Below are 22,396 nucleotides of genomic sequence, written 5' to 3' on the forward strand. Positions count from 1 at the left end.
CCTTTTTTCTTAAAATATGTGCACTATTGTGTTGATCGAAAATCTCGGGAGTAATCTTTTTATTTTCTGATCGGTGTGTTTTCTTTAATTCTAAGAAGCATGCGCGTCCACGCCCAACTCGCACGCGCAATTCAAGGTATATGTTGTGGATGGCGCTTCTAAAATAATTGCCATTAATGTCCACACGGGCAGAAAAATTCAAACAAAACCGACTGAAATGATACTCATTTCGCCAGCAATGATTAAATCGTGATTGTTTTTATTTGCTCATATCCGCACTTTCACACACACACACACACACACACACACACACACACACACACACACACACACACACACACACACACACACACACACACACACACACATTCTACCAGGCTACGATATACAATACAATTTATACTATTCCAACAATTGAACATGCATTATTGGATGGATAAACGCTATCTTCAATATATTTTCGCTTCATTTACTGATCTTTTTTTTATTTTTTTTTTTAGTTTTTTAGGAGGACTTTCCGTTTCTCTCTGGTTGAATTATGTTGACGTCGCTCTTTTCTGTGGAGAGAAGAAAATGTAAACATTAAAACACTAAAACAATGAATCCAATGGTCCAGTCAGAAATTGAACATTTTATTACACTCCTGGGCGAGGCATTATCTCTCACTGATTTTTAGACAAATTATTTGCATTTACTTTTAAGCAAGTTTCCAATTACGAGTAAAAAAACACGATGACCTTGTCATAAATCATTAGTGTGTGCGTAGGCCACATCCCACAATCCTGGTTTTACCCATTTATGTTTTTCTTGGAGTATATTTTCCACTTGGATACTAATGAACACAATTATTCAGCTGTCTCTGATATAAAATATAGTGGTTTTAAAGTTTGGTCATTTTATTTTGAAAACGACATATGTACAGGAAGAAATTCATGATTCAAAACAGAAAGGGAATTATTATTGTATTATTATTATTTTTATTAAGGGAAACTAATAGGGAGTTGTCTTCAACATTATTATATAAACGTTCGTTTTGTCACATTTTTTTCCGTACCGTTTATCCTCACAAGGGTCACGGGGGTGCTGGAGCCCAACCCAGTCAAGTACGGGCACCCAAGCGCTCAAACCTAAGGGCAAATTGAAGTGTTAAACCGGCCTACCATGCATGTTTTTTGAAATGTAATTGTCATCATACGCAGCTGGGTATGATGACAATTAGGCTTTTAACGAGTCAATGATGATAACAAAGCCTATATCTGATTATTAATATTATCATTATGTAGGAGGAAACTACAGCACCCGAAGAAAACCCACGCAAGGAGAACATGCAAAATTCCCATAGGGGCGTCTGAACCTGGGATCAAACCCTTGTTTTTAGAACTATAGGGCCGTGCAAGCCACTTGTCACCATTTGAGCTAAATGTATTGATATTATTGTTGTGTATTTTTTCTATTTGCATGTGTTCAAATTATTTGGGTTACGATACAAATAAGGTAGTGACCTTGGTGCATATCATCAGACAGGGTAGCCATAGTTCCGATCACAACGTGGGTAGCAATGAGGGTTCAGCCAGTGCTCCATGTTGGTCTCCTGTGCTCGCTGATCCAGAGCCTGCATGTGAAGCAAATGCTCCTGATGTGGAGAGAAGGTCCAACAAATATAAAGTGGTGAAAGGCAAAGTCAAGAAAAAGCTAAGAACAAGAGAGATGTGCGACATAAGCAAACTGAACAGGCAGGTTTTGTTATAACAGTACCATTAAGTGTAAACTAATAAAGTAAAACATGATAAATTAACTTCTCTGTTCTTAAGTATTCTTGACACTCACATTAAATGTAATTCAATCACTATCACATTATATTTTTTTCTTTTTCTAACTACCCGAACATTTTTGAATAGTGTACCTGGCAGTGGGTAAATTAATAAGGCACTTTTGCACTATCTGAAGGATATTAGGGACAAAAATTGGACAAAATGTGCTTATGTTCACAAAACCAAAGTACGTGTGCCCTTGCTCACCCTCATTGGCTCATCAGGGTGGCCTGGTGTCCTGGGCCTCTCCTGTCTTTTGCTACGCAGCAACTGCTTAGCAAGGCTTTCTTTAATGATGGGGTTGGCATCTTAAAAGAAATACACAGTTGGAAAGAATGTACACCATTTTTTTTACTATGCTTAAGCCTCTACTTACCTTACACACAGAAAAATATTACATTTCACTGCCATTACCACAATAATAAACATCAATTCCATTTTTAACAGGGAATGCTGCCATTACTTGATTATGGTTGAGTGGCAGTGATAATAACAGATGTTGAATCCATTTTGACTGAAGGGTTAGCAACGATCATGAGTCCGAATTATAGATATTTCATTAAAAAATGGATTAGTTTGCTCAGTTTCATTCTTTTAAGTGGTAAAGTATAACAAGTTCAACATGGTTGTTGAACAACAGTTCATTTTCAGAGTAATTCTAACTCATTGGCAACCAATGAGTTAATTTATTTCCAGACTAGTCATCTGTTTGTGCATTCATGTTGAGTGTGTTAGGTGTGTTGTTTTATGTTAATCCTCCTTCATGTTGAGTGTGTTAGGTGTGTTGTTTTATGTTAATCCTCCTCTCCTGAAAAACTAGCTTGTGTATTCACAGCCATGAAGAAAAATGTTCGTACTAGTGCTTTCTACAAGGTGATTTGGAAGTCTCCTCAGCATCGTTCTCGGGGGAGCCATTCTGTTTCTAGCTAAGATAACACATCACTGACACTCCTTTCCCCCATGCCCACCCCTCTCAGCACACACACACACACACACACACACACACACACACACACACACACACACACACACACACACACACACACACACACACACACACACACACACACACACACACACACACACACACACACACACACACACACACACACACACACACACACACACACACACACACACACACACACACACACACACACACACACACACACACTCTTTAACATGGCCTCTATTTGAAAGTTGGCTATTTGCTGAATGGTAACAAAGTGGCCATTCATTCTCCTGGCTCTCTTGGGAGTCAGGGCCTGTGCAACACCATCCGGGTGGACACATTCGTTTTCTCTCAGCTGCTGTGAAAATGAACGCGACTCTGTGTCAACACACGGTCAGATTTGTGGCTGCTACTCTCACGGCAACGTGGCAAAAACACTAACAACCTGTGAAGAAGAATATTTGCTTTTCAGAAGAAGGACAAACACAGATTATGCTAGAAATAACAATTAATTATGCACGGATTGTAGTGCTATGCAAATGATCAATAAATACCTCAGTGGGACTTTCTGGGTTTAAATAAAGTAGCTGGAAAACTACTGAGAAGTTGCACGTGTTGAACCCCGATCAGATGGATTTATAATTTAAAAAGTTTCAATCATATCATTGCACAGAAACCTTTACTTAATTAATTATCACCAATAGGCCAGCCTTCAAAGTCATCATTTTTAGTGGTTCCCTACCTGTGTAGATGGTCAAAGTGACCAAAAATAGCAGGAACACCCCCAGTTTCTTCATCGTCAAGACCTTTTCAATCTCCAATATTTTCTTCTCTGAGGTCTGAACTTGAATTCCAAAACTAGTGAAGGAGAAAAATATCCAGCTCCTCCTCTGCAGTTCCACCCACAAAGCATAACCAGCGATCATATTACTGACTCAAAAAATAAAGCAGTACTCTGCTATTTGAAAAAAAATATTAACTTGAATCATATTTATAAACAGTAGCCCATTCTAATATCTTCAAGGACATTGATTGATGAGAGTAGTAAACAGCAAGAGGCCATTGTGTTAATTCATTGTTGTTTCTGATCCACTAGGTGGCAGTGTGGGGAAGAAACCATTGCTCCTTAAACATGTACGGTCGGTTCAGTTGTATGGAGTTTGCATGTTCTCCTCGGGCCTTTGTGGGTTTCCTCGTGGTACTCCGATTTTCTCACACATTCTAAAAAAACATGCATTATAGGCTAATTGGACTAAATTGGGTGTAAGTGTGCATGGTTTTCCTTTGTATCCTTGTGCCCTGGGCTGGACACTGATTCAGGATGTCCCCCAACCCTGGTCTGGTGACCCCCGCGACCCTAATGAGGATAAAGCAGTTCATAAAATGAGATTAGATGAGGCAGGGAAGGATTTCACGGATTTCCATAGTTGTGTCGTCAGGGTCCAGGCACTATCTTGCAAGCTCAATAGTCTTTGTGCCAATGACGTAGATCTCGTAGATCATACGTCACGGCTACTTCCGCGAAATGTACCCGTGAAAATGTTCGCTTGGAGACCCTTCACTGTTCCAGCCTCACGTGTCTGCGCATCGAAATGATCAACACCAGGAAGACGCGTATTGTTTTGATTCGGCCTGGTTGTTGTTTAGTGAAAACAACCGGTTCTCTCGTATTTGGGCGTCGCTGATCTCCAATCGCCATGTCCGCCGCGGAGGAGAACATCAACATCGTGCGGAGGGAGGAGTGGTCGCTACTCTTCTGGACCTTCGTGTCCGTTATGATCCCGGTCCTCATCACCCTGTGGTGTAGCATCCAACGCTCCAAGAGGAAAACGCACATGAAGCAGTTCTTCCGCCAGAGCAGACATAGCTGGCACTATACAGACTTGTTCAATAAGCCCACTTATTGCTGCGTCTGTTCCCAGCACATCATGCACGGGGCCTTCTGTGATGGCTGCGGCGTGTGTGCTGACGAGCAATGCCTGCGCCGTGCAGATCTGGAGCTCTCTTGCAAGGAGATTATGGCCCCTTCAAGACCGGACGGGGTGGTCGCCCACCGCTGGGCCAGGGGCAATGTGCCCCTGGCTAGCTACTGTGTAGTCTGCAAGCAGCAGTGTGGGACGCAGCCAAAGCTCTGTGATCTCAGGTATGTCTTGGATCGGGATTCAGATCTGGGGTACTCCAATAGAATTGGCTCTAAAAGTGTGGTGGTTCAATGGATTTTTGTGGGACTTTTAGGTTTCATTTGTTTTATGCTTTTATTCCTCAATTCGCCATTTCACAGTTCCTGGGTCGAGGATTCCATCCCAGGTTGGTCTATACTGTGTGGAATTTGCATGTTCTCCCCGGGCTTGTGTGTGGGTTTTCTCTGGGTACTCCAGTTTCCTCCCAACAACATCTATGGTAGCCTGGTCCAACGCTCTAAATTGGCCCTAGGTATGAGTGTGAGCGTGAATGGTTGCCGTTCGACCCTTGTGAGGATGTTTTATAGCAGTTACTCAAAAAATATTACAAATGGTAGAAGCTTTGTGGTAGTAAACTTAAGATCTGGTATAGTCAAACACTTTGATGTTGACACATTTCTGTTCTTTTTTTACTTCTAGATGTATGTGGTGTCAGACCACAGTGCATGACGAGTGCATAGACAACCTGGTGGACGCACCCCATTGTGATTTAGGCGAGTTCCATAACCTAATCATCCCGCCTCACTATCTGCACCAAGTCAACAAGCTCGGCCAGAGACACCCTGATGAGTATAAAAAGGTGGGTTTATGTATTCATTGTTCTCACATGGGGCTCATTCCAATTTTTTGGGGTAAACTTTATTAGGCTTTCCGAATAATTTGGGTAATAAACACCCGGGGCTTGCTTTTTCAATTTATCCTCTTGAATAGGAAGGTTGGATTTCCTTTAAATATTTGTTTTGTTAATAAAATATGCCGAGATTGGATCACTACTCTCTCTGGGAAAACACTTAATCTGCATTTATTAGCATGATAGCTGGGAGGAATTCTTTTAGAAAAGTTAGCTCAGAGAAAAATAATGAAGCAGAATGTGTCACAGAATAAACAGAGTTTATAAAAGTAAATAAGTCAATTACTTGCCTGTTCAATGCTTCAGGTTCAGATTCAGGTTTGATATTTTATCCATGGCTACCTAAGAAATTATATTTCATAGTTAATACAAGCTTTGTCAAAAAAACGCAATATTTCATGAATAAGCATTTGTTTGGATGTTTCACACCATCGACGAATGGCATAGATGTCAAACCTAAATTATACACTCCTTTTACATCACACTGGGAAATTTGAATTGTAATGGCATTGGACATTTTTATTTTAGCTGCACTGCTGTCTCTTGCTTGTTTTGCTCGTAGCTTGCGCTGGACTGTGGAGAAGGATGGACTCCAGTGTTGGTGTTAGCCAACACACGGAGTGGAAACAACATGGGCGAAGCTTTGCTGGGAGAATTTCGCACCCTCCTCAACCCTGTGCAGGTCAGACAGCAAGATCTGAACACCTTTTATCCGTAAAATGTAAAGAAGAATGAAAAGCTATCTATATATTTCTACTCCAATAATCTACCTTTGTCTCCTAACAGCTGAAAACACAGCTTTCTGATTGATTTAATGGAATAATAAATTAAATAAATTTTGTCGAGGACTACTGCTCTGGCCTCTGGGCACCCAAATTATCGTCATTTGAGTTTACTGTGTATTTGCGATAACTATAGTTAGATGGCAGTTGGTTATGTATGATTGTAATATGAAACTGGAATAATTTCTTCCTTTGTTTTTCCATGATCCAATCATGAATCAGAATCTCGTGTTTTGATGAAAGGTGTCATAATAAATGGATTCTTTAAAAAAAGACAAATTAATCAATTAAAACTTAAATATAATGAAGAGAAGGGAGGTATTTATAGCTATGTTGAAATGCTTTTTCATTCATTTCACAGGTTTTTGACCTCTCAAAGCTTGCACCATCCAAGGCTCTTCAACTGTGCACTTTATTACCACCTGGTTGTGTTAAGGTGCTGGTGTGTGGAGGTGATGGCACTGTGGGATGGGTTCTAGATGCCATCGATAGTATGAAACTCAAGGTGAGTGAGCATGTTGTGTCATTGGAATTAGCAAATTTGCCGACGCTATGATGGAACGCGCCATTTCGTAAGTGTTCCGGTTTGGTCATGTTTTGCCTAAATATCTGTACATCTCTTGGTCAGGGTCAAGACCAGTTTATCCCAAAGGTGACCATCCTCCCTCTTGGGACAGGAAATGACCTTTCAAACACTTTGGGCTGGGGTGCTGGTTATGCTGGTGAAATCCCGGTTGAACAGGTTCTTCGCAACATCCTGGATGCAGGGGTGGTCAAAATGGACAGGTGGGGTCTAAAGATCACAGCTGTTTATGCCATGTCAATTCTTACCATTTTTTTGATGGCCTAGGGCACAAAATAGTCATTTTAGCATTGCAGAATCTAGTTCCTAAAAATATGGAAAAGCTAAAACTATGATTTTTCTGATACACAGATCATTGCTATTAAATATTTGATGTAAAATCAATATTTCAGAGACATTATGCCTAAAGCAAATGTTTGGGTCTCTGAGTTGGAATGTGCCAAGTGATAATGTTGATCTAAACCACAGCTTTATACAATAACATAGCAAGGTTGATTCAGTTTCAGGAATAGCACAATAATCCTCGGTAATCCTACTTCTAAAAAAACTAATCTACTGCAGCCATGGTAGTAATCATTACCTAAAGTGGCATATCTGTTGTTGCTATGTGATATATATTTGTGATAAATGTCATTATTTTTTTTAGATGGAAAGTGCAGGTGTCTTCCAAAGGCCTCTCTATTCGAAAACCAAAGGTAAGTGTGAAATCTATATAGTATTATTAAGACGAATCGCTTTTTTTAGACCACCAAAAGTCACCCAGTTACCCAGCTTGCCCACAAAAGATACATTTTTTTAAATATTTCAGGTGTGATGGATGACCAATCATATGAATTTGATTTCTATTGGTTTAATATATATGACAAAAGTTTATTTTTCAACTGTAAACAAGTAACAAACAGTCTCATCCCTTCAGGTTCTGTCCATGAATAACTACTTCTCTGTGGGTCCTGATGCCCTGATGGCTCTCAACTTCCACACTCATCGTGAGAAAACGCCTTCTTTTTTCTCTAGTCGGATTATCAACAAGGTCAGAGCAGCTTTATTTAAATTCCACCCTGCATAAAAAGAGGAGAAAAAAAAACGACAACCCTGTTTTTCATTTGAAACTATTTTCATGACTTGACCAACACTGTCATGCATTTCTGTCATTTTTTCTCCAGGCTGTGTATTTTTTATATGGCACCAAGGACTGTTTAGTGCAAGAATGTAAGGATCTGGATAAGAGGATTGAGGTACAGCAGATTTTTGCCTTGTTTACTGCAATTTTGTCTTTTTTTATCCTCCAGTATGCACCTGTGAATATATATCATAGATTAGTTAGTAATCAGTAGTTGTAGAGTTAGTAAAGCAAAGATTTCTGCCAAACGCAACATTGACTAATACTGTCAGTTTTTTTTCATTACAAGCAAAGAGTTAACAAAAACACAGTATTTTGATAGATATAATAAAAAGTATGCAAGGGCATTATATAAACTATCAAACAAAATGGACACAGGATGTTTGGTCACTGGACGTTTGGTCACCGGACATTTGGTCGCCGGTCTTTTGGTCGCCGGTCTTTTGGTCGCCGGTCAAATGTACTTAGTTATTAAACAGTACTTAGATATTAAACTCTCTCTCTCATGATTATAATTTTGAGAGATAGCTTCAACAGTAAACTCTCTGTCACAATTTGACCAGCGACCAAAAGACCGGCGACCAAAAGGGACCAAAAGACCGGGAACCAAACGTTCAAGCACCGGCCCGATTATACGACGATGTATTTTGCATTACACATTCACATTGCTACATGGCGCTAGATGTCTCTAAACTCTTTAAGCCAGAGCAAACCCGTCATGAATAAGAAAAATACATATGTATGTATATATATGTATGGACAACTATAAAACCAAAGAAAATTGATAATATAGAAACAACACGCACACCGTTTAAAAACTACATTTTGTTTCGGCCTACAGCTGGAGCTCGATGGAGAGAGGGTTGAATTGCCCAGCCTGGAGGGCATCATTGTCTGTAACATTGGATACTGGGGGGGTGGCTGCAGAATCTGGGAAGGAATGGGAGATGAACCTTTCCCCCCCACACGGTAAGACAAGAATCAACTCTCTTAACGCACTGTTTAGTCCCTCCTGGCAAAAAAGGGTTTAGGTTTTTCCGTCTGTGTGTGTGTCAGGTTGGACGACGGTCTGCTTGAGGTGGTGGGTGTCTTTGGCTCCTTCCACTGTGCACAGATCCAGGTCAAACTGGCCAACCCGGTACGGCTGGGACAGGCCCACACTGTCAGGGTAAAGATATTTTTTTTTCTCATGATGGCTTTGATGATGACTGAAATTGTATTATTATTATTATTATTTCGCATAATTTAAAAAGAGAGGACGGGAAGTTTTTTGAGACAACTTTGCACTTGGTTTGGCGTTAACTGGGAAGCGCCTTCCTCTACAGTTGATTCTGAAGAGCTCCACGATGCCAATGCAAGTGGATGGCGAGCCGTGGGCACAGGGCCCATGCACAGTCACCATTACTCATAAGACCCAAGCTCTTATGATGTATCACAGCTCAGAACAGACGGACGACGACGATGATGAGGACGGCGAATCTACCGCCTCGGAGACTGAGAGCCCCACTCCTCAGGACTCCCCAAGGCCCCCGGGGGCGGCATCTGCACGAGCTTGACTCAGCATTGATCACCCTAGATAATTTTTAGAAAAACACTCTGTAATCATATCACACCAGTGTCTCATTTGTTTGTTTTTCCCCATTTACTAGTAGTGAGAAAAAACAAGTTTTTTTTTCTTTCTTCTAAATAGTCAAATTTCAAAATGTTCCCCCACATTCCAAAAATATGCATAATAGACTGGTTGGACACTCTTAATTACCCCTAGGTAGGAGTGTGGGTGTCAATGTTTTTTTGTCTTCTCGTGCCCTATGATAGGCTGGCCAACAATCCTGGGTGTCTCCCGCCATGTGTGCAAAGTCAGCTGGGATAGGCTCCAGCACCCCCATGACCCTTGTGAGGATAAAGCGGTTCAGAAAATGAATGAATAGTTAGTGTTACAGTTTTTCTTTTTATTGCTGATACACAGTACACTTTAAAAAAATTGATTGCTATTAATAACTGCACTTTCACTTGCGGCATACACTGCTGATAGAATGTTTGATTTATATAATAGTGGCCATTTTAGCTCTGCATATATTGAAAACTGGTATGCCTTCTGCCAATGAAATGATTTTATTTACCACAAAGAGAATGGTCATTTTTATCAGTGCAAAAAGGACATCATTCGACAAATCCGACTCGTTTGATGAAGATGGTCTTATCAAGTGTTTGCATTTTGTAGAAGTCGTGTTGTCAAATATTTAGAATGTAAAATGTGTTGGTTACTTTGACCATTTTTTTTGGGAGTGCTGAAAAACAATCACTGAGTGCTGTAGCAAATTGCTAAAGCTTTTATATGCCACTTGCCTGTTGTTGAAGATGTTTTAAGAAGTTGCTCAAATTATTTTGCTATTATGGACTCTTTGCTTTTTCTCTCTTATGGTAGGGCCTCTATTGCACATTAATCACTGATGGTAAACTTCGTCAGATCACACTGGGAATTTACATTGTTTTAGCTTTCACAATGATGTTTGTTTATGTTTTGTGGAGTTTATTCACTAGATTCACATTGGTTTATGTTGGGGTGTAGTTCCAGAAATATCTGCTTAAATCTGGAAAGTATATATCCTTGGATACCGATAGATTTTATTTTATTCATTCGTATATTGCTGAACTGGTCAAAAATGCCTACTAGACTTGGCCATCCTTGTTACTAGTATTGTTTTTGTTCTATTATATTGATTGTATTTCAGTAGGAAAATTGGGTTATACTATCTGAATGGTTCTCATGACCGTTAGTTACCCAAGATGTTGGCCATGCTAGCAACAATGTGCATGCCACTTAAAGTGTGGACATGTTAAGTTATAAGTGGGTCACTATCAAGATGTAGTTTCAATGATAAAATTATGATTACAAAAAAATGCTTGCAACAATGAATCACGTGTGCTAACACGGTTAAAGACCTTTTTTGTGAAGTGACCGTATGAATGTGGTTTTGCTGTTTAGTTAGAATTTCCTAAATTATTACTTATTTGCTGACAGCATAAATGCTTGCATTTAGAATATGTTCACATTTTTGCTTTCTATATATTATTATATTATGTATTTTTAATGTCTTCATTTTGTCAACTATCGTTGAACCTACAGATCGATACCTTAATGATTTTTAAAGCCATTTTTTTGCGTGTGCTGAAGAGAAATGCTCTTAAAGTTACAATACAGTGTGGGATTGGAATTGTCAAAGTTTTGTGACTTTGTTACTTAGAATGTTTTAGAGGTCGACTCAGTTGAATGTAAAAAGTGATACTATTTATGGATTTATTTTCCCATGAATATTTTCATATTAAAGTTTGATTGTTCTCACTTGCCTGAGTCATCTGTTGATAAATGGGATATAAAGTGTCCGGACTAAACCCAGTTCCTGTCACTTATTAAAGGCTAGGAGAAAAAGTAATAGAGCAGTGATAGTTTCAGGCAATTGTTTTCTAAGGCAACTCCATCAATTTTTCTTGCCTTTTTTTTCTTGAAAGTCTGATAACCAGACTGTTTGGTCTCCTAAGACTGCTCATGTTACATGAATGCAAGCTTTAACAGTTAGTTATCTCTTTCTTGCTTTGGAGTTGTCCGACCTTACTTAATGATTTTTCTTGAAAAGTCCATCCTGAATCACATCACAGGCAAAATAATTGATATTTATTGTTGTTAAAACATCACAAAGCAATGACCACATTCTGAAGGTTACATAATAAACAGCAATATACAACAACATAGTTGACACATTCTGCCATAATTTCAAGTTAATGCCCACAATTGACATTGCTAAATTGACTGATTTGATTATATATAGGCTCGATCTTGTAGGTTGTAGTTTGCAGCAGAATAGATTTATAATGTATCACAAATACTGTGTCTAATACTTTGGCTAAATTACTGTGTGTTACGGTTATATATTTGCTTGCAATGAAGCAAGTGCTTCGCTTACTTACATCTAAATTACCTGCTCGCAACAAAGTAAATGCTTTGCTCCTTAATTAAATAAAAGGGAAGCCGAATCCACTTGGACTGCTGGAATGTGGAGGAGGAGATCCTTCGGCTGCACATGACCTTCATTTGTTTTGACTATTTGACGTCTCAAATTTTATTTCCCAACCTTCCCTTGAGAGTTGAGACGTCCATTGTAACTAGGGTCCTTCAAGTTAATAAACAAGAAGAGAAGCATTTGACGCCACAACGAAGTGTACACTGGTTTGTTTGGTAACCACTTGTCAATATGAGCACACATCTTATTTTTGACCCCAATTTATGTTTTATGTCAATCATATTGAGAAAAGACAATTTTAGTCAAGTTGATTACATTGGGAAATGGATAAAAGCTTGGGGAGTTGTACTTATTTTTGATGAACGCCACCTATACAAAATTGTGGCAAGCCTTTAGAAATAAATGATCATTTACTGACAGTTTGTTACTTTTCATCAGCTTGCTCATTGTTGCCCATTTTAGTGAGTTGATGAATATCCTTCATCAAGCTAGCAAACTGTTCCTCCTGAAAGTACATAGAGAAAAATATTCATTCATTAACTTATCACTTTATTTCTATTTTTTTCATACTATTCCAAAATGAGAATTTTTAAGGACAAAAAAAAATAACTTTTAATTTACATACCGTATGTTTATTTGTATTGGGGCAACTTACCAATATGTTCATTCGCTCAGTTGCGGCAATTGCAACATTGATCTTGCGCATATCATCCTCTCTTTCTTCCTCAATCACTCCCAACCTGTCCAAAACCAAGACAGTAGAGGCATATGAATACAACAGTATCAACTTAATTTTGCCATAAATGTCTATTTGTAAGACGGCCCAGTGGATATGTAGTTAGCACATCGGCCTCACAGTTCTGGGGTCATGGGTTAGATCCCAGGTCGTTCCTCGCTGTGTGGAGTTTGCATGTTCTCCCTGACTTGCGTGGGTTTTCACCGGGTACTCCGGTTTTCTCCCACATTCCAAAAAACATGCAGGGTCGTCTGGTTGGACACCTGAAATTGCCCCTAAGTATGAGTATGGGCGTCAATGGTTGTCTGTCTCCTTGCACCGTTGGCTGGCCACTAATTCAGGGTGTCCACCGCCTTGTGCCTGCAGGTAACTGGCTCCAGAACCCCCGCGAGCTTTGTCATGGGTAGCGGTTCAGAAAATAAATGAATGAATGTGTAATTGTATTTCCATTGAGTATATTCATTGCAATGATGGCTAAACTCAAGCAATACCTGACCAAATGAAAGAGTTGATTTCTACCTGAAGGTGGCGCTAGCAAGTTGCTCCTCTCGTACAGCCAGCAGATTCCGGAGCTCATTCATTTCAGCCTGATGTATTGCATTCTGGTCCAGAGTTTGGTTTATGAAGTCTTCCAGTCGTTTTGCCATTTCCAGCTCACGCTCCATCACCTGGTCGACCCCCTGGCGAACCTCAGATAATTCCTGGGCATGCTACAGATACACATTTTAATGCCTGTGAATCCATAAATCGAGGACAGTGTATAAAAGCTTTGTGAAAAAAGTATGGCATACCCGATTCAGTACACTGAACTCCCTCTGCTCTGACTTCATCTCTCTGGATTGCCTGTTTTGTGTATCTTTAATCCAGGGAACTGGTGCACATGGTTTGATTGCCTCGCTCTGATAGACAGTTGAATTAATTAATTCAATTTCTGAACCGCTTATCCTCACAAGAGTTGAAGGGGGTTCTGGAGCCTATCCCAGCTAACTACAGGCACAGATCGAATCCTTGACTCCAGAACAGTGAGGCTGATGCACTAACACTCATTAATATAGTCACATTATCAGTCAGTCAACATACACACACGCTCACACATAATTACACTCACAGTTTTTGGTGATGAGATTAGGGGCTCTTGTGTTTCGAAATCTTGGTTGCCTGTGGGGAGAGCTTCAGAACTTGCCTGCCTCTTCAGTCGTTTTTCAGGACGTCTGTGTGGGGCACTTTGGGTCCTAATGACTGGATTCCTTCTCTGAGCTTTGTTGTCTCTGCAAAATAAATACACTCAAGTCAAAAATATCTTCATCAATTTGAAGTGTATTAACAGAAATGGTCAAATCCATCTATCCTTCCTTAGAAATGTGTATCTCGTGTGCGAGTGGTTAGCGCCTAAGCCACACGGTTGTGAGATCCCAGGTCCAGATATTCCTGTGGGAAGTTTACATGTTCTCCCTGGACTTGCAAGAGTTTTCTCTGGGTACTCCCATTACCTCCCACATCCCAAAAATATGCAGGGTAGGCTTTTTGATGACTTTAAATTTCCCCTAGATATGTGTGTGAGTGTGTCTGCTTGTCTGTCTCCTTGTGTCCGGCAATTGGGTGACCACCAATTGAAGTTGTGCCCCGCCTAGTGCCCAAAGTAAACTGGGATTGGCCCTTCGCACTCCCCGTAACCATTGTGGGGATGAGCCTTACGCAAAATGAATGAATGTTAACAATAACCCACATACCCATCTCTTGACCTTTTGACAGGCTGAGGCAGCTGTTGAAGGGATGATTGATGAGGGCTGAATTTGACCAAATCTTTTGGAGGAACATAGTTTGGCTTGGTCTGTATTCTTGGGCTTTGAGAAAAAACACAACTGGCACTTTTACAAAAGTATGATAACAACAAATGATGGATTATAGAGAAAACATACTTGGAAATTGGGATCTTATTTATCTCAGGGCCCAGTGACTCTGTGATCTGGTTCAGAATCAAAGGTAGAGGATGCAATCTCTCTATTGTCTCCTATTGAATGGAAATGTTTTATGTCAAATGCATGGAAAGCCAACACTAAACATGCAATTTCAGAGAAACAGTCAAAAAAAGTACTATATTTTTCGGACTATAAGTCACACCTGGGTATAGGTCAAGTAATGCACAATAAAGAAGAAAAAAATATATATGTGACACTGCAGTATAAATCTTTTTGTGTACCTTGCCATGCTTACTTGTGTTCGACCTTGTGAATGTTCATCGTGGACGTGACATACTTGGTTGTCAGTAGTAAATAAAATAATTAAATACAAACAAATCTCACCACGTTTAAAGAAGAGAATCCTTTTGGGTACTTTGTTACGATCGTAATTTACGTAATATGTAATTTAAGAATACATTTGGAAGAAAAAAATATGTATTCAGAATTGCAACAAAATATTCAGTTCATTTATCTTTTCCAATGACAATGAAACTGATAGATTAGATCTTTCCGCGGCTGTAAAAAAAAGAATGTCATCTCACACCAAAGATGAAAAATTGAACATATTCTCTTTCTCATAGGCCTTAACAATTGTTATCAAAGGTGATCCTGGTTATGAATAAAGGCTGTTTATAACACATTGGTCAGGAGGAAGTCACAGAAACGCATTTAAGGTCACCACACCCAGCCAGATCACACATTATATACACTCTCTTGGCAGGAGATATTGTGAAAGACAAAGTACAACAAACCTTTCTTTTGTTTGTTCACATAGTTTTATATTAATTTATGAAATTTCCTTTAATCATGATTTTTTTTAATTTATCATTATACACCTCCGCCAAAAAATGGTCAGAAACACTAATGTTTCTCACGATTATAGATTCTGTAATGTAATGTAATCATCAAAATGTATTTCCATCCAGTGTAGCCAGAATCTGCACTGCGATTGGCTGGCCACCAATTCAGGGTGCCTGCAGTTAGCTGGGATAGGCACCAGCAACCCCTTCAACGACCCTTGTGAGGGAAATGAATGAATGAATGTTGCATGAATGTTTCTCGTACTACTTGACTTATTATCACATTTCTCTCTTTTGGCTCTTACCTGATCCCGTTGATAAATGATATCAACCAACAGGCTATGCAACACTGCCAATCGCAGAGGTAGATCCACATAGCCATCAAACGAGCTCATTTGGACCTCACTGCATGGATTTGAGACTGTTTGGAGAAATCCTCTCATTCTATCCCAATGCTGCTTTAAAAAATCATTCATGAAGAGCATGTACTCCTCTTTCTCACCAAACCTGCAGAAAAACAATATAGGGGTCAAATAAAAGTGGATGTTAAATTCTCTGGGCTGTTTAAAAGTTATGCATAATTTGACTGTTGGTAAAAATGAAAGGGCTCACAGAGTGAAGTTTGCCAAGTTTTGGATGACTTTGGCAGTTAAGGTGAGTGTGCGCAAGGTATTTTGCTCTGGATATGGTTGTGTCAAACCAAAAAGTGATGGACTGAGGACAGCGGGACACAAAAAGCGAAGGAAGAGGGAAGCGGAGATGAGACGTTGACCAATCTCTGGTCTTCCTTTGTCTTTGCACAGCTCTGTCCAACTTGAGAAAATCTTGTTCAATTCTTCAGGAAATTGTCTGATGATATTGAAACTCTTTTAGTATGTTACTTATCAATATTGTTGTCGTTTTTTTCTTCCTGAAATTCATTATCTTACCCATGGAGGTCAATAATTTTCTGCACCACCTCGTCACACACTTCCTTCAAGTGCCTCTGATTGTTTAATAGTTCAGAGACATTACATTTACGGGGATCAACTTCACAGTTGTCCCTCATTCCATAAAGTCGAATAATGAAGTTTCCTGAAAAGAAAGTTCAATTACTATACAGCAAAAGTATTTCTGCTCAAGGGAACTCAGTTTGAATTAAGATATTTTACCTAGTGTGTCGATGAGGTATTTCTGTCCCACCAACTTCATATATTCATCAATGGCCTTAGTGGCAAGTGTGTTCTCTCTGAAAATAAGTGCCTCCTTCTCTCCATGGCGTTCAACTTCAGAGGCGCCCAAATCAACCAGAAACTCCTGGAACATCATATAACATATCAGTTGAAATTTAAACATTGGTGATTTGTCTTTATTAAACTTTTTAGAGATGACAACATCACACTTGAAATCAACTTTTATGCAGATAACCATTACATTCATGTTAGTTCTATTTAGTACTGATGTATTGTATCGTGTTAATTGGAACGTACAATTATAAGAGAGAATTTAGTTTTTTTCTGTGCGCCAAAAGAATACATTATATCCACTTTTTTTACCTTTGCCTTGCCAACACTCTGCAGCACATGCACAAGAGCCCCAGCCAGCTCCTCCTTTTCTTTCACATTTAAAAGAGGCTCCAAGCTTCTGCACATTTCTACATAATCCACAGTCGTGTACTCTGCAAACTCTTTGTATTTTTCCATAGGTAGAACCTGCAGTTTCCGAAAACGGGCCTTGATGCGAAGAGAAGCCTGTGGCCCCAGATCTTTGTTGATCCCAATTCCAAAGATCTTGTAAGGAATGACGAGATACCACTTTTCCTGATAGGCCCTTCCTTGGATATCAGCTAATGGAATATTCACACTACCCAATGGATGCATACTGTACTCATCTCGAGAATGGCGCTTTTTCTTGGGGTCTTCTTGGCGGAATATATGCAAGGTGATTTGGGAGATGCCTGGAAGATTGTCAAGCTCAAATAACTCTCCCCAGAATATCTGACACCCCCCAGAAACACCTGTGGTGCCACCCAGGTTTCCCGAAGAGCTATTCGAGCTGTCTCCAGCGGGACTGGAGCGACTGGACGCCTTTCTAGCAGGGCGGGTTGTGGTACGGGCAAACAGAGTCCCATCCAAGTGGACCTCGCAGTAATAATGGCGTTTGGGTGACAGATCCTTTGCTTCCATAACCCACAGATTTAGGGAGTTCTCTGTGCGCTCAATGTTATCCTATGGACAGATGCATACAGTGAGAGACATTTTGGAGGGACCAATACCTCCAATTGGATACTTTGGTGACCTTATTGGGTTGGGCTGCTCTTCTAAGGTCTTCAATCCAACGATCTCGCTCTGCAGCTGAGGAACAACCAAAACAGTGCGTGTTCTCAGAGTTTATGACCTGCAGAATAGGAGCAATACAATACATTAAAGTTAAAATCAAAGTTGATGATACTACTTTAAGACACAGGATGGACATTTACAAGTATCATTAAAAAGCCAATATTCAATGAAAAAATATGCAGTACCTCAAAACAGTACTTTTCCCCCAAAATTGAACTGTGGACTGGCCTGACCACGGTACTGGCATCTGCACTTAGATCTACACTTCCAACTGGACTCACTGGAATTGATACAGACTCTTTCGATCCATAGTGTCTACAATAGATGGAGTTGAGCAAAATTGTGTCATAATGGAGATGAAGAGGCTTTCTATACCACAACTAAGTAAATTATCAGGGGAAAGTGAGGTATCTGATTGTGTTGAGAAGAATAGTAGCTAAAATAAAAATAATACAATCCAGCTTAAATTCAGGTTGGCACTCATTAAGTATTTATTCAAGTGTGTGTGTGTGTGAGTGCGAGGAGAAAAGGGGGTCCAAAAGATTAAAGAATGCACATAATTCCACAACACAAGGGAATTGGGTAATAGCTAAGCAGCCATGCTTTGACAAAGGATTCCCAAAAATTTGCATTTACCGTACCTGCTTCCTTTGTTTATTCCCATGTGATTCAGTTGTGTGTTGCTACTTCTTTTAGCTTTGTTCTCCAGGCGTCGCTTAATCAATGCCTTCAGGTGAATTGGAAGATCATTAAAAGTTCATTTGAAAGATTGTTACGTTTAACATGTACAACACTCACCCTCACACCTCCGTCTTCTTTCTTTGGTCGAGGGCCAATTTGGTCAGGACTACATTCTGTAAACAACATATTCAAATAAAAAAAAGCTGATTGCATCTTATTCCATGATTAATAACTTTTCTTTTAAATAACTACTTTCTTGAAAGTTATTTCACATTTCAATTTTGACTCCCAAATTATCACTTTTTTTGTTGATTGTGCTGCATTTCCATCAGAGGAAGGTCAACATTAAGAAAAAATAAATAAATACCAGATGTACTAAAAACACTTTGAATTGGTTGCCAGCCAATCACATTAAATGACAGAAATAAAATGTGTATGTATTCTAAATTTAAATCAGTACTTTTCAGGATTAGCAATATTTAAAACTAAGGTAAAATTTGCTCATTTTTGCCACTCACCCAACGCCCCACCACAAACAATCCATCGTTTGAATCGCATCATTTAGTAAAAAAAAAAGTCTTGTTTGATTGATATTCATCCATGTAACATTTCCTCTTCTCTTCAGGGGTCCAACTTTCATACAATAAGTCAACACAGCAACTATCAAAAATCAATCCTAGTTCTGTTCAGCCTCTGATCTTCTCGAAAGAGAATTGGACTACACATGCCCTCCTGTTTGAGTAGCCATTGATGCTATCTTCCACTCCAAACACACACACACACACACACACCAAGGAAGCAATTTGACATTCATACTTGCATAAACATTCTGCTATTTCCTCTGTGGCTATCTGTGGCATTTTTTTTTTCAGAAAGTGAATCAGAAACAAGAGTTCCTATTTTTCAGGTATAGAATAATTAGCTTATTGACCAGCATCGATGTCTATAAGATTCTGCATGCTGATGTTGTACACGCAGCTGTTGACATGGGTTCGAGTCCACATTGTTGGCTGCAGAAACAGACAAAAGCAAAACCTTAAAAGATTGATTTAAGCACTTGTTATTTCAACTGAAAACAGTTGCATTGATGTCTGGTTATTACATCTTCCTCGGGGCAGATGAGAATCTGTCCATCTTGAAGAACACAATTGTTAATGTTCCATAAGGGAAGCTCCTGTGGTTGGGCCCAATAGTTTTTCTCCGATTCTGTGGACACAGCTTCATTCTCACCTTTAGAACAAACACAATCAGCAGATGAGCACACATAAAGTTAATTGAAATAATCCAATACAACTCAAAACCCGTCCTTAATGTTAATTAGGAGGCACGTGCTGAACATCCGCCTTTTCTAAACTCGCAGAAAACAGAGTTTAATTACATGCATATCCTGGCCTATGTTTGATTTGTATTTGTGCTTTGTACATATCTCCCATCTCATGTTGCCACTCCCATTTGAAAAGTGGAAAGCGATGCTATCTGTCTTTACAAAACACACAGAGCTAAGGCCATCCTCTTAGTTTTCCCCAGTGTGGATTTTCATTCAAATCTTTATGAGATTTCAAGCACAGAAATGCATCTATATCTATTTTAAATTGATCTAAAATGCATTGAGAATCTATGTGATTTGACTTCAATCTGTTTTCTGTGTATTGGAGATACCTTATGAGAAATGTTTTATTTTCTTGACTCACTACTGTTTTGTATCATTTATTAATCAATCACAAACTATTGACTTTGCTGCCAGTAATTTTGGCCTTAACTGTTTTCACAATTCTTTAACGTGTACAAGGCAAACATGGTTAGGTCTTGATATCTTTATGTTGAACTTATTTCATTATAATGATGAACTGAATAGTAATCACAAAGGACGAGTCATTGCGCCAAGACTCATGTCACCTGCCTCAATTCATAACATCTCATTTCTCATAATTTAAAATAATGCACACACTCCTACACCTCACCTGATAGCAATGTAGGGGTGCTATTCCGACTGTATAGTCTGGGCCTTTTGAGTTTTTGAGACATAGACCTCCAGTACTTTTTGAAACGAGCCCCTCCCCGTCCTTGTTCAGACTCCCAAGTGCTGTCCATGGCAGTGGGAGATGACGGTTCTCCTTGTACTGCACTAACAGAGGAGGAGGACTGTGTCAGACTGGCGAAAAGAGATGCAGGAGGCAAGGACAGCGCCCTCCTAAAGGGATTCTTTCCTGGTGAGTTCATCTTAGATGTTTTGTCTTCCTCGCTGTGGGTCTTGCGCCACAATTGAATTTTGCTCCATTTATTCCCCTTTGGAATTGGTTCAGTCGTCAGCGGTGTCGAGGCAGCTCCATTTTTAGCTACGTCATGAAGTGAACCCATCGAAGTACTTTGCCATGAGTAAGTACTAATAGGGTCAGTGGTCTCAGCTGCTTGTCCGTCAAGAAGATGATCAACAGGAGGATTTTTCTTATTTGGTGATCCTTGTTCTTGTGGAGGAGGGTGAGATGGAGACTCCATTTCCTTTTCTTCAATGCCCATTCTAATTATGAAGCTGTAATTGACATGAGTATTTTGCATCCAAAATCAATATGATAAAATAACAATAACAACAAAGCGAGGCATATTTAATGTACAGCCACAAATTTCCCAATCTGACTTACCTTAAGCTTGGCTCATGTACAATGAGTGAGATGAAGCAACTTTTTTTTCTGTGCATCTTTCATCATTTCCTGTTTTGAGGCAACATTACAAGTAACCGACCTGAAGGCCTGCCTGTGTTTTTTTTAAATTTTATTTGGTGCTGTTACCAATTGCTTACTTCTTCACTCTTTTTTGCTAACTATTTTTACTTAATTCATCTCACCCTTTTCATTTTGTGTTCCCCTCTTTATATATGCAGGTTAAGCCTCACCTATTTTTTTGTGTAGATTTATTGTTTTCACAGGCCCAAATATTATGTCTTGGGACATGCAGGTTGGAAAGTCTACCTAAAATAAAACCTAGCTGTTTTTTATTCAGCATAATATGTTAAATTGAATATTTTATTGGGTAACTACAGCTCAAAATCTACCATCATGTCTTTGTGCTGTCAAATGTCAACATTTTCATATAAAATAAGATGTAGAATTTATACCTAGCTATGAAATATGCCCACCTGTTGATTTGTATTGGTGAAAAAATAATAACACAGTAAGTTAACAGTACTCTCCGAAGCACAAATATGACAGTTGGAACTGATCTATATGAGTGTCGTATGTTGACATTTGTTTCCTGTCAAATGCGTGACAGACATTGAAAACCACTTCCTATCTTAACCATGTCCTCTACCCAAAATACTTAATAAGATGTTTTACTTAACAATGGAGTTTTATATGTTAATCCAATTGTACATGTGGTGTAATAATTCACCTCATTCAAAATTACTTGTGGTGTAGAAGTAGGCTATAAATATATAAGCGATGCAGGGAGTGGCAAGCCACAATGAAAAACTAATGGAACAATTACTGTTTTCTTTTGACTTCATATTGCACTGGAAATAGGTCTTTTTTGCTGGGCAGTTGTATTTATTTTTTCATTAGAAAAATAGGTATTTATTATATTTTTCAATCAATGCCAGCAACCTACCTAATGTGTCAGGGAAACAATTAAAGATGTGTCCACTAGACGGCGGCAGAATCAAAATGTGTATCCAACTGTTCAACCTATTTCACACAGATTAAGAGATATTATGTATTGCAGTCACTTTAAAAATAAAAACAACCCTGGCTGCTTTTCAAATAATTTATTTTTGGGGTTCTTTTACGAATTAATTCTTATTTAAAACGTTTTTTTCCCTGGCCGCAA

At 39.2% G+C, this 22,396-nt stretch overlaps 3 protein-coding genes across 5 annotated transcripts; 1 reads left to right on the plus strand and 2 right to left on the minus strand.

The window, feature by feature from the left end:
- Positions 1-237: 237 nt before the first annotated feature.
- c6h17orf67 (chromosome 6 C17orf67 homolog) lies at positions 238-4,690 on the minus strand. Its single transcript, XM_077719468.1, has 4 exons — positions 3,506-4,690; positions 2,019-2,119; positions 1,503-1,633; positions 238-557 (listed from the first exon to the last, which is right to left on the minus strand). Exons 1-3 carry the CDS (start codon positions 3,687-3,689, stop codon positions 1,517-1,519), a joined length of 402 nt encoding a protein of 133 aa, XP_077575594.1. The 5' UTR covers positions 3,690-4,690; the 3' UTR covers positions 238-557; positions 1,503-1,516.
- On the plus strand, positions 4,256-11,402 carry dgke (diacylglycerol kinase, epsilon). The gene is made up of 11 exons (XM_077719467.1): positions 4,256-4,906; positions 5,364-5,523; positions 6,137-6,256; positions 6,718-6,861; positions 6,985-7,142; positions 7,586-7,634; positions 7,856-7,969; positions 8,103-8,174; positions 8,901-9,028; positions 9,116-9,227; positions 9,385-11,402. Exons 1-11 carry the CDS (start codon positions 4,461-4,463, stop codon positions 9,613-9,615), a joined length of 1,734 nt encoding a protein of 577 aa, XP_077575593.1. The 5' UTR covers positions 4,256-4,460; the 3' UTR covers positions 9,616-11,402.
- A 310-nt stretch (positions 11,403-11,712) lies between these two features.
- rasal3 (RAS protein activator like 3) lies at positions 11,713-21,297 on the minus strand. Of its 3 annotated transcripts, none has more exons than XM_077718428.1 (20): positions 21,214-21,297; positions 20,531-21,104; positions 19,677-19,799; positions 19,506-19,584; positions 18,692-18,747; positions 18,535-18,620; positions 18,079-18,208; positions 17,853-17,951; positions 17,111-17,782; positions 16,727-16,871; positions 16,505-16,649; positions 16,188-16,424; positions 15,881-16,082; positions 14,734-14,825; positions 14,557-14,658; positions 13,923-14,082; positions 13,606-13,713; positions 13,334-13,524; positions 12,734-12,818; positions 11,713-12,583 (listed from the first exon to the last, which is right to left on the minus strand). In XM_077718428.1, the coding sequence occupies exons 1-20, from the start codon at positions 21,267-21,269 to the stop codon at positions 12,503-12,505; spliced, it is 3,423 nt and encodes a 1,140-aa protein (XP_077574554.1). In that variant the 5' UTR covers positions 21,270-21,297; the 3' UTR covers positions 11,713-12,502. The 3 variants fall into 3 exon arrangements, with proteins under 3 accessions (XP_077574554.1, XP_077574553.1, XP_077574555.1); XM_077718427.1 differs by having other exon boundaries at positions 14,545-14,658; XM_077718429.1 differs by lacking the exons at positions 19,506-19,584; positions 19,677-19,799; positions 20,531-21,104; positions 21,214-21,297 and adding an exon at positions 19,093-19,328 and having other exon boundaries at positions 14,545-14,658.
- Between the last annotated feature and the right edge of the window lie 1,099 nt (positions 21,298-22,396).

This window comes from Stigmatopora nigra, chromosome 6, assembly GCF_051989575.1.
Source record: "Stigmatopora nigra isolate UIUO_SnigA chromosome 6, RoL_Snig_1.1, whole genome shotgun sequence".
Taxonomy (NCBI): Eukaryota; Metazoa; Chordata; class Actinopteri; order Syngnathiformes; family Syngnathidae; genus Stigmatopora; species Stigmatopora nigra.